The 15,301-nt window shown below is 46.2% G+C and overlaps 1 protein-coding gene across 1 annotated transcript; it reads right to left on the bottom strand.

Annotated features, from left to right (window-relative positions):
* Window positions 1-65: 65 nt before the first annotated feature.
* On the bottom strand, window positions 66-9,067 carry VSTM5 (V-set and transmembrane domain containing 5). The gene is made up of 5 exons (XM_072850738.1): window positions 8,913-9,067; window positions 5,405-5,734; window positions 5,163-5,303; window positions 3,456-3,580; window positions 66-625 (listed from the first exon to the last, which is right to left on the bottom strand). Exons 1-4 carry the CDS (start codon window positions 8,995-8,997, stop codon window positions 3,537-3,539), a joined length of 600 nt encoding a protein of 199 aa, XP_072706839.1. The 5' UTR covers window positions 8,998-9,067; the 3' UTR covers window positions 66-625; window positions 3,456-3,536.
* Window positions 9,068-15,301: the final 6,234 nt, after the last annotated feature.

The following is a 15,301-nucleotide window of genomic DNA, read 5'->3' as shown; positions in this document are numbered from 1 at the left end:
GTTTGCCAGTGTAGAACATTTTGTTATTTCAGTTCCTTGAAGTACTTGCTTCTGTGCAACTGAACTATGGAAAAGAGAGTGAAAGAACCTTTCAGGTTCTGATGAGTTACCCAAGGCAACTTACGAAAATGAAAAAATACTTGTTGAAAATAGTCTCTTGATCTTGAAAGGTGGGTGGCTATTACGCAACACCTGTGATGCCAGGTCCCGTATTGCTTGGCTAGCAGACGCTGTATGATTACAGGCAGAGAGGGGTTTTGTTCCTTGGTGAACAGTTCAGCCAACAGCCTGATGCATCTGTTATGAGGCTGCTTTGACTCTTGGCAACACAACAAATCTTCTCTTACTAATAATTAGAAGATGAGCATATGAAACTTAAACGTGTCCTTACACTACCTTTACACAACCTGAACTGACAGGTCTGCATGTAGTGATAGCCTTTTCATCAAATAAGCTCTTCCTTACCAAGTAATAGGATCACTGTGGAGCTGTTAGGGTCTCATAGTTGCAGGATTTGTCCCCTTCTGAAAAGAAACAACGGATGCAAGAGGACTTCCCTTATGTTGCAGAAGTGCAAGCACTGCACATTAGCAGTGAAGACATTTGTCAAGACTTTCAGGCCTAGCTGGAAAAAAAAAAAAAAAAAAAAAAAAAAAAGGATGATTAGGGTCCCAGAGAGTCTGTCTTTTAGTGTTGAATACACAGGAATTCCTAATTTTGATGGAAAACAGACTGATTAGGCTTCTAACAGAGGGACAGTCTTGAAATTCTTGGTATTGCATCTTTGAACATGAAATGAAGACATTAGTGGATGATTAAGACCTTTACAATTGATTGCCAAAGCAATCTTGTGAACTTGGACATCTCTTTAATTAAAAAGTTAAATGCAAAATGCCTTCATCCCTTTGATCACTTGGAATGCTCTCAATATTAAATTTGCTGCTGTTCTGTATGGAGTTTACAACTCCATATGGAGTAAGAATAGCTATTAAGTTCTAAACTTCTACTTCAACAACTTGCTGTAAGACTTTAGATACTTCAGGCACCTCCAGTGTAGCAAGAAACTGCTACAGACAGCTTAACCTCACATTTTGTATATCAAATATTATTGACATTAATAACGCATATTGACAAACATCAGTTTCAGAAAATGTGAATATTTTATAAGTGGCCCTACCTATGTAGAGTAAGGATGTTAAATTCTGGGTAAAATTTGTGGGTGAGGAATTGTCTATAAGGAAAACAGTGCATAGGCTAACTGTACTGTATGTCCTTACTGAATATTATTTGAATCCCCATTGTTCATCTAGGATATTACTATCTAAAAGCAAGGTTGGCACCAGCGTCAATAGCCAGGGATGGATGCCTGAAATTGCTGTATCTTTAGGCAAGCTGAGAGAGGTAGAAGAACTGTGCTAGTTGGAAACCTCTCACTGCTGTTATAGCGGATCTTAAATTGACGAATTTTAAATGGTCATTTGCTACTTTCATCCCAGCTTTCAAATGCTGTAGTTTAAAAGTGTAAGTGATCTCTACAATTACAGCAATGCATTCAAATGGTCATTCATGTCTGTATACATTCTCTGACTTTTCCTTTGATAATTACCCTGTTCAGGTCAATGTTAGAAGATAATAATGGTGTTACATATAAGTTGCACTTTTTGTCCTTTCTACATAAGTCTGGCAGTGCACCTGCTATATACTCAGCTCAGCCTAATGCATAACTTCACGATGAAGTTCTAAGATTTAGGGATTAAAAAAAATAATCTGGAACAGATAAACAGAAAAAAACCCATTTAATAATGTTTTCCATATGCTGTATGGATACTTTACAAAATACTTCAAGCTTGGTGATTAAAACAAACGTACTTACAACTTCTTCTGTGTCCTCAAAGCTTAATTCACTCAAAGATACAGAAGACTGGTAATATATACTTAAAGTGAAGAATTAGAACAAACTTACTTTGCCAAGCTGTGCTGCAGCTGGGATTTTTTTGTTGTTGTTTAAATTTCTCGCCTTTTTTGACCTCTTATCCTAGATGCAGGAAGGCACAACCAGCTGAATCTGGTACACAAATTTATGAGTGAGTGAGAGGCCCTTTGTACTACAAATGTCCAGTTCAATCTGGGGATGACTTTTTAAAAATATTGTGTACAGTATGGTGCTTTGGGAAAAGCCTGTTTGCAGTGTTACGCACTTGGTGAGAAGTTCTTTGTTTTTCCATATCTAACTTGTCGTACCTCTGCACCTGAGCATCGTAGTCCCTGACCAGATGGGAAGCTCTGTCAGCCTGTCTTGTAAAAGCCTCATGCGAACAAGTGAGCTACAGTGTGAGAGAGGCAGTAGCAGCGGTTCAGCTCAAAAAGCCACATGGCAATCTGCAGACACAGGCTAGTCCATGGTCTCTTACATGTTCAGAGTTTATTTCACACTGCAAAATTCTTCTCTTTACAAAAGCAAAACAGGCTAAGTTGAAGCCTGGTCAGTTTAGTGCTTTCTCACTCACAAAAGCAAATGTTATTCCACCCAGAAGATCTGCAGGTGGAAAATGTGAGTGTGATACGCAGATTCAGGAAAATGCTAGTTGGATCACTTCATGTTTTCTTACAACATAGGAAAGCAAAGGTGGCTTCTCAGCAAGAGCCATTTCAGAACTGTATTTGTAAATACTAAATTTCAAAGTAATGCTGCTTTAACTTTTCTTCCCAGATAGACTATTCGTCGGTGGGCTAAGTTTGCAAAGGATTCGACATCTTTCACAATGAAACTGCGTAGTATTTTGCCACCCCGCTGGTGTGATGTTGTCAGTATTTTATCTGACCCTTCTAATCGTTATAGGCAGCATCCTCTTCAGTGCCTGTGTGTAGTTCCTTGTTTAACAACCTTTCCTAGTAATGTCATAAAATGTGTGTTAATATCTGGGGGCAGTGTAAACAATTGGAAACGTAAGTGGGGGAACTTTGACCAGCTCGGCATTGTTTCAAAGTCAGTTTTGTCTCATGAAGAATTACAGTTTGTCTTCAGAGCTTCAGGAAATTCCTTACATGCAAAAGTAGCAGCATAGGTGCAATAAACAGGATTCAATCCTTGCAATTAATTTTTAATGTAATACTGTAATTAGACATTAAATGCATTATGTTGAAGGATGCTCTGTCTGTCATAGGAGACTTGCTGTAGCCAAAATACAGGTGTCCTTCAAGACCATGTTCATTTCCTTTATGGGTTGATCTTAGAGGGTTGGTTGGTTTTAAGAGTGGTAGAAGCTGTAGATTTTATTAATTAGCCACAAAAATGTGTTCGTGCTCAGCATGAAAGCATACTCTTTTTTACTTTGACCTTGGCTAGCAGAGCTGAAATCTTAACAGGTCAAAACAGCTCCATCAGACACTGCTGCTTTCATGTCTAATTAGCTTTGCAAGTCAGGATGTTTGTACAGTAGTCACAAACATTTTACCTTTTAGGTTTCTTCTTGCTTTCCTTGCCAATACTTTCTCCTGAGGTAGAATTGTTATTTTTGTTATGAGACAGTCCTTGGCTAGCACTCAATGGTTTCCAATTCAATCTCTTCAGTTGTACTTGCTGCAAATAAAAGGATATTATTATTGATTGTCAAATGGATTGGAAGGCCAGTGTTCCAAAACTAACAACGCTGTGTTAATAGCTGAGACATTTTAAACTTTTTAATATTAGCTCAAGCTTACTCATCTACAATTAGGTTTTAAATACATCTTTTCAAAATATTTAACTGCATAAAAAGTCCGTCACAATCTTTAAAGTGATGCTGGTTTCTTCCAATACAAGACTAAAGGCACTATGAAAACTAAAGTCCATAGGGCCAGTCCTTATACCTCTCTTTGTGACTTCTGAAAGGAGGGCTCTTCTAAGGTGGAATTGCAGCAGAAGTTAGGTCCCTGCTTTGGATCATGTTCTGGGAGATGACAACACGTCTCCAGAACTGTGGTTTTCCTGAAGTCTGCCAAATAAGCGTATTTGATTCAGACTTCATAAAACTCTGGCTCTGTAGGGAGACTGGCTTTAACTGGAGGAAGGAGAGGCTTTATCCCAATAAAAGTCTGTATATTCTGGCATGATAGGAAAATTTTCAGTAGCTACAGAAGCTTGTGAGCGGTGTGTGTACCGTGAAAACAGCACCAGCCCTTAGAGCTGTAGGTGAGCGGCAGAAAGGAAGAGACAGCCTGAGCCAAATTAATCTCTTCTCATATCAGGTTTTGCAGAGTTGACACAAAGCCTGGGCCATGAGGCTTAGGATTCTTGCGTATCTGTGTTGGTCTAGTAAAATACTGATACTTAGGCTGCTTGTTGTAATGTAACAGCTTAAGCAGCACTTATTAAAGAAGAAATACAGACCTTTTACCTACAGGGCAAGAAACCACTAGTGGATCTGCACTTACAAAGAAGGGAGGTAAACGCCTGAAATGTTTTGAAGTGGTAAAAGAAACCTCCTGTTCCAAGGATGTGCCCAGAGCCTGAGCCCAGGCCTGTAGCGTGGCACCTTGTCTTGCTGCCTAGGCTGTATGTCCCTGGCTGTGGCTTGGAAGTTTCTTCTCTCATATGTGAATGTTCCCTTCAGTGCAGCCCTCGATCTGCTTTTCAGACTGGTGTCTTTGGCACATGTTAGGAGTCTGCTTTTGATATCAGTCAGTGTTCACTGAAGTCCGCAACTGGATCAAACATGAGGACAGATGAAAGGGGGGTTTGAGAGGAGAAGAAGAGGTGCCATCCTCCGTGAAGTGAGGTGGGAGCCACTCCCAAGGGCCATTTGAGTATTTTCCCTAGGAGATACCCTTCTGGTGCAGACCCTGAGGGTCTGTGACTTTGACTCATGCCCTCTGATGGGGGGTTATTGCAGCTCTGGCCTTTTCTCCCTAAGTTTTGCAGTTAGCAATGTTGGGAAGTGTTCTGTGGTTTCTGATGTAAAATGTATAAGGTAGATGTCCTGTGGATTGTTCTGCAACTAAATACCTATTATTCAGTTGCCTCTGCTAGTAAAATGTTGAACAGGATAACTGAACTGAGCCCTTCCAGTCTTGTTTTTCAGTGTCCCTGCTTAGCACCTTTATGGCTCAAATCACAAGTGAATTTTAGGCTCAAAATTCAGACTTCAAAACCCTATACCTTGACTGCATTCTTAGAGAGATACCTGTTAGTTTGTGCGTCGTCTTCTTCTGGAATAGATGCAGAGATTTATTACACAGCCACATGAAGCAGATCAAAATGGCAGATACTGCAGCGAGAAATGCAAAGAGAACTGCTACAAAATGCAGATCTTCATAGATAACCTCTGCAGGGAGGACAGGAAAAAAAATAATATTATAAAATCAATTACAAGCAGATTAATGTTTAAACACAGGGTAAAGCCAAGAACTCCCATCTCGTTTGTACCGTAAACGTTGACTATGATGGTGCCGTAGGTGTTGGTTCCATACTCCTCTGTTACAGTGATAAAATAGTAGCCAGCATCTCTCATGCCCACGTTCAGAAGCTGTATAGAGCCATTTTCAAAAGTAGTCACTCTGTCCTTGTAGACTGTGGATATGTTGACGTAATTCCCACTTTTCCACTCAACAATTTTGGTGGTGCCCCAGCTCGACACATGCTTCCACTCAATGGTGGCAATGCCTCTGCAAGAGTATTCAACTGAGAGGAGGATGTTTTGTGCCACTGTTGCGTTGATGTTGGGTTGTGGGACAACTAACGATACTCCGCCAGGAGCTGAAAGACAAAGGAGGGTGATGAGTGTGGAGGTGATGTTGCACCAACTGTCCAGGGCAGGATGGGACCTCTGGGGCGTGATTCATCCCACCTATCTCAGTGGTCTGTTTTAACAGAGGATGGATTATGCTTTGCAGTTTCTCTTTCTTTCTGCTGACCCTAAAAGGAACACACATACTTAAATTTAAGACTAAATACACATTTTTATTTGGTGATAGTCAGGAGAAATGCTTCCACCATACAGGACAAGTAATTGCATGTGTTTCAGTGTTTCGATACCTAAGAGGATAGAGTTTGGAAGAGTCTTTTTGGGTAAGGGAGCATAACATTTCCTGAAAACTGAGCAATGCTTTTGTATTCATCAGTAACTGGCTTTCCTTTAAAATCCTGAATTTAAATGGAAATTTTAATCACCATGGCCAAGGTAACCTATTATATTAATTAATTACCATCCCCCAAAAGCAAGAACTGTAGGAGGCTTAAGTATGTGAAGACTTGGCAAGGACTTCATCATGTTTTCCAGATGCGTAATCAACGTTTGAGACAACAGCTTTGTAAAGGCAGCCAGTTACATATCAGTGCAGATAAATCGCATGTAATCAAGGTACACAGTTTCACGCAAAGTCAGGGACTTCATGTTCCTGATGATTTCCAGGCAAAAATGCATGTGAAAGAATATTTAATTCTCACCTAGTTCCTACTGATGTGATTACGGAGCTGTTCATAACACTGTGAAACTGAACTGACCATTTAGTTTAATGTGTAACTCCAGGAATTTCTGCTTGCGTGTGGGTATTTCTGCATGAAGATTTGGATGAACACCAAACATCTGAGTTTCAATTGGCATACTTTTTTTTTTTTTTTAAATTAGTGGCATGTTTGAGACACTTGGCTAGAGACTGAAATCCTGTTATCTACCCACAAAAATCAAACCAGACAAAAGGCACGTAAAGCACAGAGTAAGCCTCACCACTGAATGCCTTTTCCTGGTTTGGCTTGGAGCAGCTCACCCGCTCTCCTCTGAGAGCAGCCTGACTGCAAGAGCAGAACTGAAAAAACAATGCTGAGCTGCAAATGTCTGTAAGCCAGCGGGGAGGGAGGATGAGACCCTCAGCTACACTGAAGGAGCACAAAGCAGAACCCCTGGGGATGCTCCTGGAGGTTCTGCAGAGTCTTCAGGGAAAAGAATCGTTAAAAAAGGCAAAGCAAAAAAAATCAAGGAAAATAAATTATTTTTTAAAATCTTATAAAAAAATAAGAACCCTCCATGGCCAAAACTCCAGAGCAACCACAAATGGGGAGAGAGGGGTAAATTAATTACAAGCCGACTTCGCCATATTTGGGATCTCTAGCAGCATTCAGAAACTCTGCTGGTCAAGGTCAGGCAGGGAAGCTCGAGAAGCCAGTTTGATTCCCAGGTCCTCACCTATGGGACCAGCACAGGAGAAAGCCCCAGCCACTCTATATTTTTTTAACCAGATAGGATCTAGGCTTTTTCCAAGATAACACTCCTGGGATTCCCCCTTCATGGGCATCTTGTCATGCTCGTGCTGCCCAGTCCCCTTGCAAGGACAACACGCTTTCCGGGTAGCCCAGCGCATCCTCAGCTAGGCTGTGGTCTGCCATTCAGCCTGTGTGCAGGAGAGACTAACCAGAGCTGTGAAAAAGGGGTTTGTGCCAGCTAGAGAAACAGAACAGATGGGAACCTCTGGTAATCACTTCAAATTGTTCTAATTGTTTTCTGCTCCATGTGTTTATTTAAAGGCCTTTTGCACTGTTTCTGACCAGAGAGGAGCTGAGTGTCTTACCACAGTGACCCTTCCATATTTTGATAAAGGCATGGCTTTGTTTTGAATATGTGATTGCAAGGTAAATGTAAAAAAAAAAAAAATCCTTCCATTAAATTAGTTGCAAATGTGTTCTGTCCATATCCAGCACACAAAGCCAAAAAAGGCAATGCAATATCCAGTCATTCAAAGAATATTTTTAATACGGCAATCCGCCTAGATCACCTGAACCGGTCGAATCCAAACAGAGCGGCATCAGCCTTGAGAGCAAATATCACACCCGCCCGCAGTGCCCTGTGCAAGGCCACTGCGCTCTGCTGGTTGCAAAACCAGACCCTTCACGCCCAGCAGAACACGCACGGTGGAGAGGAGGGTACGGGTACCGCTGCCGCTCCAAGTGCGGCAAGTTTGCTGTCCCTGGCATGCTGCTGCGCTCCAAAGCGTTCGCTTGGCCTAGAGTCAAAGCTGGAAGCGTGGCTCTGCGCGCCAGACCTGGCCGTAGCAACGCAGCCGGGCCTGCAGCGTGCTGGGCAGCGGGTGCAAAGGGCTGGCAGTGAGGAGCCTCCACGCAGGAGCTCTCAACCTCTGGGGACGGTTCCTCCACCCTTCGGAGTGCTGCTTGTGCGTCCCCTTGATGATGAAGGAGGAGGCATGACGTGGCCAAACCAAACCCACTGGTGGCACAGCCCACCCCAATTCCCAGGCGTGGGGGCTGGCTGGAGCCTCCTCTAGCCCTCGCTCGGAGAGGACGGGCCGGCTCTCTGCGTGCTGCCCCGTCCCCACTCGCCCCCCGTGGGGCGCTGGGTTGAAATCCAGCTTCCCTCTTCACCGCCGCCTTTCCCAGCGTGACCCGAAGCCCTTCGGGCTGGTTAACCGGGATTTGTTTCCTCCTCCTTCCCTTGTCCCCTCCGCTGTTGGGAAAGCAGGGGGGAACGGTGGCTGCTCGGGGCCCCCCCGCCGGGAGCGGCCGTGAGGCTCGTCCCCCCGCCGCCGCGCTTCCCCGCCCGGGCGGGCGGGCTGCGGCCCCGGGCTGGCACCGCTCAGCTCCCCCGCTCCCTCCGCGCAGCCGGAGCGGGGACGAGCCTTCCCAGAGCATTCCCAGCCTGCAGAGAGCAGCGATGCCTGCCTGAGCCCCCCTAAGTCCCGTCCCCAGCCGCTCCCCGGGCGCTCCCGGTTAAGTCCGGGTTAGGAAGAGCTCTCGCCGCTTGCCGGCAGCGCAGCGCGGGCGGCTGCGGCCGGGGCCGGAGCCCGTGGAGGGGCGGCCGGGCTCCTCGCACCGCCCCGCGCAGGTGGCGGGCGCGGGGGCTGAGCCGGGGGTAGCGCGGCGAGGAGGAGGAGGAGGAGGAGGAAAGGGCCGGGGGAGGAAGCGGAGGGGAGAAAGGGACACTTACTCTGCAGAGCCCACCCGGCGGCCAGGCAGAGGGTGACGGTCCCCACGACGACGCCCCGTCCCCGGCAGCCCTGGAGCGGTCTCATCAGAGAGAAGCCGATGCCCCAGGACTCGCATTTAAGCGGCTGGGCCGGCCAGCGCGGCCCGACCCCGGGGGCTGCCCGCCCCAGGCCTCTTCTTCGCTCCTCTCCCTCCTCTTCCTCCCCCTCCTCCCTCTCCCCCCCCGGCGCCAGCCGCGCACCGGCCCCCGGGCTCTCCCACGCCTCACACCCCGCGATCCTCCGATGCGGATTGAAGATGCAATTGGCTGAGGACGGGAGAGCGCTGCCGTTCGCCTGCCGTCGCCCCAGCCAGGAAATGAGCGCTAATGGGCCGCCGGCGGGGCCGCGCAGCCCTGCCCGGCCGTGCCGCTTGCCGGCGGGGGAGCGAGCCGGGCTCCGCCGGAGCCCCGGCCGGAGCGGAGGAACCGAGCCCAGGCATGGGGACACTCGGGCGAGGGTGCTTTTTGTGTGTGTGATCGCTCAGGGAACACGTACCCGCCGGGGAAATTTCCCTGCGGGGTGTTAGAAATGACTTTATTGCCCCGAGGGGTCTGGCGATGCTGCGGGCGAGATGGCGGGGCTGGGCAGCAGCGTCTCTGTGTCCCCAGGGGTCACCTCAGATGACCACGCTGGAAAGTGAGCCCGGTTCCCATCCCACCGTACCCAGCACAAGCGCTGGGTGCTTCTCTCTCCCTTCCACCATCTTCCAGAGGCGGTCCCCAGAAATACTTGTTCTTCTTTCAGAAAGCATGGGGCAGCGTGAGTTAGGGAGAAACATAATTAGAAAACATGCGAGTGCCCCAATCCTGAAAATTCACCCTCGCTCAGGGGCGGATGCTGCCAGAGGCCGTATGCACCCCCAGGAGAGCTGCCCCTCTGACCGGCAAAAGGGTTACACGCCGGGGTGGCCCTTTTCCCCCTCTTCCTCAAGTTTCCTTCTCCTCAAGTTTTCTCTAGCAGGCTGTGGGTAAAAGAGAGACATCTCAGTCTGTTCGTCAGCACAGGCTTCTCAGGGCGGGTGGGAGGAAAGGGCAACTCCCCACACAAGGAGGGACGGCCGGGGTCTGCCAGAGCCCGCTGCACTGGGCAGCCACGTCTCCCACTGCCCTGTATGGACTAGTGCAGGTTTCCCTATGTACTGGTTGTCTACAAGGATGACAAGTGAGCCCCGTGGGGGTCTGGGTGGCAGAAGCACAGCCGCGGGCAGGGGGCCAAACAGGAGTGGGGCTGGGCTTGCTCAGGGTTCGGCTGTGGGGGACCTGCTCCCGCTGGGGCTGTCCAACAAGTGTGATGCTGTCATGTGCAGCCAGGTGAAAGCTTCTGTGTGACGTTAGGGTTTCCTGCTTGCACACCTCCACTTCGTAGGACTTAGGTCAGGCCTTGGCAAGAGAGGGTGCAATCTGCATGGACTCCAGGGTCCACCTTTTATTCAGGGTGCAATAAAATCTCCAGCTTCCCTGACTTCTGGTGCATCTCTTGAAGCTTCAGCAATGGGAGTCAGGTGAAGGGACAGGGGGAGGAGAGGTCAGTGAAGGCATACTGCCCGAATATTTGATCTCGTAGCTTTTGCAGCCTGACGTGGAGCTGGGGGTGCCTGAAAGCACGGTTGCACTTCATCTGCAAAGGCAGCCTACAAAGTGCTTCCCCTCCACCCTATTTGTCTGAGCTGCTCCTGTGCTTTGCCAAATCCCCTCTGCTGCGTCAGGCCAACATCGTGTCTGGGTCCCTGCTGAAAATGAGATCCCCAGTGGCAAAATTTCTTCCTGACCCTATTGCTTGATGGCAGTTTTATTCCTCAAAGCATTAAAGAAGGTCTCATGGTAATGTAAATTTATGTAATTTTCCTTTTTCAGTTCTTTAAGCCTTTATTTAAATTATTTTTGAACTCTTGGCCCAGTGACCTGTTTTGGCAGCACAACATATGGGACATATGCTCATATGAAATTAATTGAACTTTTAGTAGTTTAAAATGTATCACACTGGTTGCATTGATTTAATCCACTCTATTGGAAAGACAGATCTTAGTCATGAAATTGAAATCCAGGCCTGGAGTTCTTCCCAAATATTGGCAGTTTTGGCTTTGCAGTATAGGTCAAATGTTCAGTCCTGGGATATGAAATGGGTGTTTGTTTTCAGCAAAGAGTTAATTTCAGCAAAATTCAAAATTTCAGTTAATTTCAGCAAAATTAACAGCAAAGAGCTTTCAGATTCCTTCTTTTTACAGGGAAAATTGTAAAATGTCTCAAGGCTGGGTTTTTTTTAATATAAACAGCACCTCAAGAAATACAGTGACACACACAACAAAATTCCCAGTATTAAGAAAGCATATAATCAGATTTTTATAGACCCCATTTATCTGAAAGCTGGCTGGTTCCTCTCTCCCCGAGAGCCCATTGCAAGCAACGCTTTCTCCCGCTGTGCTGCAGACATCCCCTCTGCAAGGCAGGAGGTTTCTCTTAAGCAGAAATGCACCGGGGTGTGAAGCGGCAGCAGTGGGTGAGCGCTCTGGGCAGGGTGGGAGCCCACTGGCAGGGCAGCGCAGCAGTGGAGGGCAGGGGGGATTTTCGAGGCAGGCTCCCTGCTAGCAGCCTGTGGAGGAGCGTGGCCGTGATGAGCAGCACTGCAGGGGCTGGTGTTGCAGCCCCATCAACAAGTGACTGCAGAGCGAATCGCTTGACTTCAAGGAGTACTGATAATAGCTGTATTATTGATTAGTGGCCAGTCTAACCAAATTTAACCTTGATGCTTGGCCCCTCTGAGTCCCCCCAGCACCCCAAATGCAATGGGGGATGAGCTTCAGCAGATCCCTCCTTCTGTTGAGGAGGGGGTTTGAAGACGATGCTGCTGACGAGCCGGTGGTGGGTCCTGGGCTTTGGTGCTTGGGCATCAGCGCTTGGGCATCAGCGCAAGGCTTCGGCAGCAGAGCTGTTTCTGCCGAGTGGGAGCAAAGGGGTGCGCCCTGCCCGGCTCTTCTGCAGGGATGCTGGTTTGGTAGCTAACTTGGAGTAACTTTACAGGAAAGCCAGACTGGAGCGTTAATCCTGAGATTACTTATCTTGGCATATGCATGATGTATTTTCCTAACAAAGCTTTTTGTTGAAATCCTGTCCAACCACATTCAGATGAGGCTAATGATACGCCGCTCCAGGTTACAAATGTTTCAGCCATTAATGTTGCTTTTCTGGTTTTATTTTTCTCTGCTTGTCAAACAGCAGTTATAGGAAACACGAATGTATCAAGCAATATAGTACAGACTGTAAGAAATTAGTTTTTCCTGGTTTAATTACAAAGTGCCCTTAAACTAGCAGGCTCTGGGAATGATTTGCAAGCTTTGCAAAAGATTCAGTTCACCATCCCTGCAGTGCTATAGACACCTACAGATTTTTATTGCTACATGTTCAGTATATTAAGTTTCCCCTCCCCTTCCCTTTGCTTATTTCCATTATTTTAAGTTTTTTTTTTTCCCCCCTTCCTTCTCTTTGCCGTCTGAGAGTCTCTCAGGTTTGTCTGGAAGGCCTGATTTCTCTTTCTGGTGTCATTAATAATGGAACAAAACCACATTAACAATTGCAACAACAGCCAGATAGGAGCCAGAAAGCTCCTTTTGCTCTCTAATATGCTGCACGAGTACTCGGAAATGCTTTATACAGAGGGTTTGCTTTTTTTTTTCCTTGCCCTTTTCCTTTGATGTCTTTTTGGACTCAACAAAATGCTTGACCTTGTCTTTTGCTGAAGAAAATATAAAAACCACCAGAATTAAAAATTCACAGAGATTCCAGACCTGCAATAGCACTTGAGAGGTAATTTCATCCTGCGAGAAACCATGGGAGAAAATTCAGCAAAGAAATGTTAACAGGGACTGCAGGGCATTGCATCTGCAGGGTCGGAGGGCTGCGGAGGCTGCTCACCACTGCCTTGAGATGCTTTTGGTCGATGCAGTGAGCTGGCAAACAGCTGGCAGAGAGCAGGAAAGAGCTGCAGGCTTCTGAACCAGCAACAGAAATGTACACCAGGCACAGGTATAGAAGAAAAATAGGTAACATCCTGCTGGACCCTCCTCTTTCACATGAAGTTGGTGATCCAGGCTTACTTTATTCTGGTCTTCTGGAAGTGAAAAGAACATTCGTTGGGAGGTCTCCATGTGTAAAAACATTCCTTCCATCCATATAAGGTGAAAAAAAGTATTTTTCAGCATCTGAAGTAGAACCTGGCCAAATCTGCACTTTGTTTGTCAGTGGTTTCTTTTCGCCTTTTATTTTTTTGGCAGAGGCACAGAACAAAAAGCCCTTCTCTTACCCCAAATCAATCAATAGCTGTAAGAGGAGAGACCATGGGCAGTCCTGGTCTGTCAGCATTCCTCCACTTTTTAAGCTATCTAGATTGCCTGAGTCTCCTTGTGGTTTTGGTCTGTGGTTTTGGGGGTTAGGAAAATAGAGTAAAAAATGAAATGAAGTGAAATACAACCTCGAAAGATGCAGAAATGTATATCTGAGGATGCACAGACACTTAGTAGAAGGGAGACATTTGGAAACAGCTTTTATGAAACGGGAGGTACTCAAAGCATACCTCTGAGTGGGGATAGCCGGGTAGTTGCATTCACCCACAAGACACTGTTCAGTGTCAGAAATGAAACAGGCTTTTGCTATGTGGCATTAAAACTCTTCCAAGATGTTACATCCTCCTTCTGTATTTACAGAGAGTGCAATACCCCCATTTTCTTTCAATGGGAAACCAAAGCACGAAGTTGCTTTTTTCTAGGAAGTTTATGGCAAAACAGAGAAAAAAAATCCTCACTTTCTTGAGTCTCTGAGGTGGCCTTTATCCCTTCCAGAAGGTGTGGCAAGAGCACAGGGCACAGCCAGCACAGGGACGGTTGCTGCAGGCTTGCACTACAGTAGCAGGACACATTATGTGACCACTGCAATTCATTGAGCTCTTCATTAGCATTTTTCTCTCTCTCTGTCTTCCTTCCTTCCTCCTTCTTGGTCCAGTTCATCATACTCAATGCACCTGCCTGCAGATTATGCCTAAGATGCTGGGGCATTGATTATCAACACTAGCTGCAATTCTTGCACCACAAGTAATGCCAAGAAAAACTGTTTGACCCAGAGAAGCAGCTATGGCACCAATCAGGGCAGGTGTGACAGCCATGAAAACTTACTCAAATCCTGCAAAATTAGAAGTAAATCTTGTAGGCGTTGGCTACAAGGCTTTCTGGTATGGCTCTGCCATCAAGATCTTCCCAGAGACCAAAGGAAGACGATTGCATCCACACCTCACTTTTACTACAACTGCTAGGTTGGGATTTCCAGCCTGGTGCAGTCGGTGCGTGTCTCCAGGGATCTTGGAGACTCTGTGTCTAGTAACACAGGCAAGCTGGCTTTCCCAGAAAGCTGCATATGTGTCACTTGAAGGCTTGTTTCTCAGATTTTATAGTCCAGCTCTATAAATCAAAGAGGCTTAAAGAATCCCAGGCATCACCCAGTAGGTAAATCTATTATCAAAAACTTGTTTTGGTTCATCTAAAGCTGCTCAAGAATTTGAATCCTGTTTGCTGAATATGCTGAATTTTTTTCCTAGGCTAGAGTCCAAAAGACCATGAGCAGGGTATACTGCCTTTCTCCTCTTGCCTTTTATTCAGCAGATCAGGGGTAGAGGTTCACACCCAAGAAATCGGAGACCCAGGTCAAATGTGGACACTTCTGGGGAGGTGGGATGGAGGAGAATAACTGGATGCCCATTTCTTTTACTTTGAAATGTTAACTCCACAGAACAAAGCAGGCTTTAATTTCAGAGAACAAAGACAAAGTAATACTAGCAAAATAATGATGCATTTCTGATTAAATAAAAATATTTGTGTTCCAGTTTGACCAGGACACCAGAAGGTCAGTCATTCACATAACCCTTCACCTCACATCAATGTCTGAAGTTATTGTCTGTTGTCTAGAAAAGGGCCTGGTTAGTGTTACACCATACAAAGAAAATATCAAAGGAGATTTTATCAGATGTAATAATCATCTGACCATTTTCCAAGATACTCTAGTTCTACTTTGCTGATCCATGGTACTTTTCACTATTGCTTATTAGCAGTGTGAATAATTTCTATTGCAGAATTCAGGAAAGCAAATGGCACATCTACCTGCTGTGTGCAGAATGAAAACAATCTCATAAAGGGGAAAAGACACAAAGGGACTCTTGTGTCTTCCCTTTTTTCCCTGTGAGTTTTGATTTTCTCCTCACCGTTACCAGAATAGCATAAGGTTTTGTCATCCCAAATCTTGGGATGCCCCAGGCGCTCAAGCCTGTCTCCCATCTCCAATTCGGTCACTGTCCTAAGATGCAGAAGTAG

This window comes from Ciconia boyciana, chromosome 1, assembly GCF_034638445.1.
Source record: "Ciconia boyciana chromosome 1, ASM3463844v1, whole genome shotgun sequence".
NCBI classification, from domain to species: domain Eukaryota; kingdom Metazoa; phylum Chordata; class Aves; order Ciconiiformes; family Ciconiidae; genus Ciconia; species Ciconia boyciana.
The sequence above is the reverse complement of the archived record's forward strand: the minus strand, read 5'-3'. Positions and strand labels throughout refer to the sequence as shown.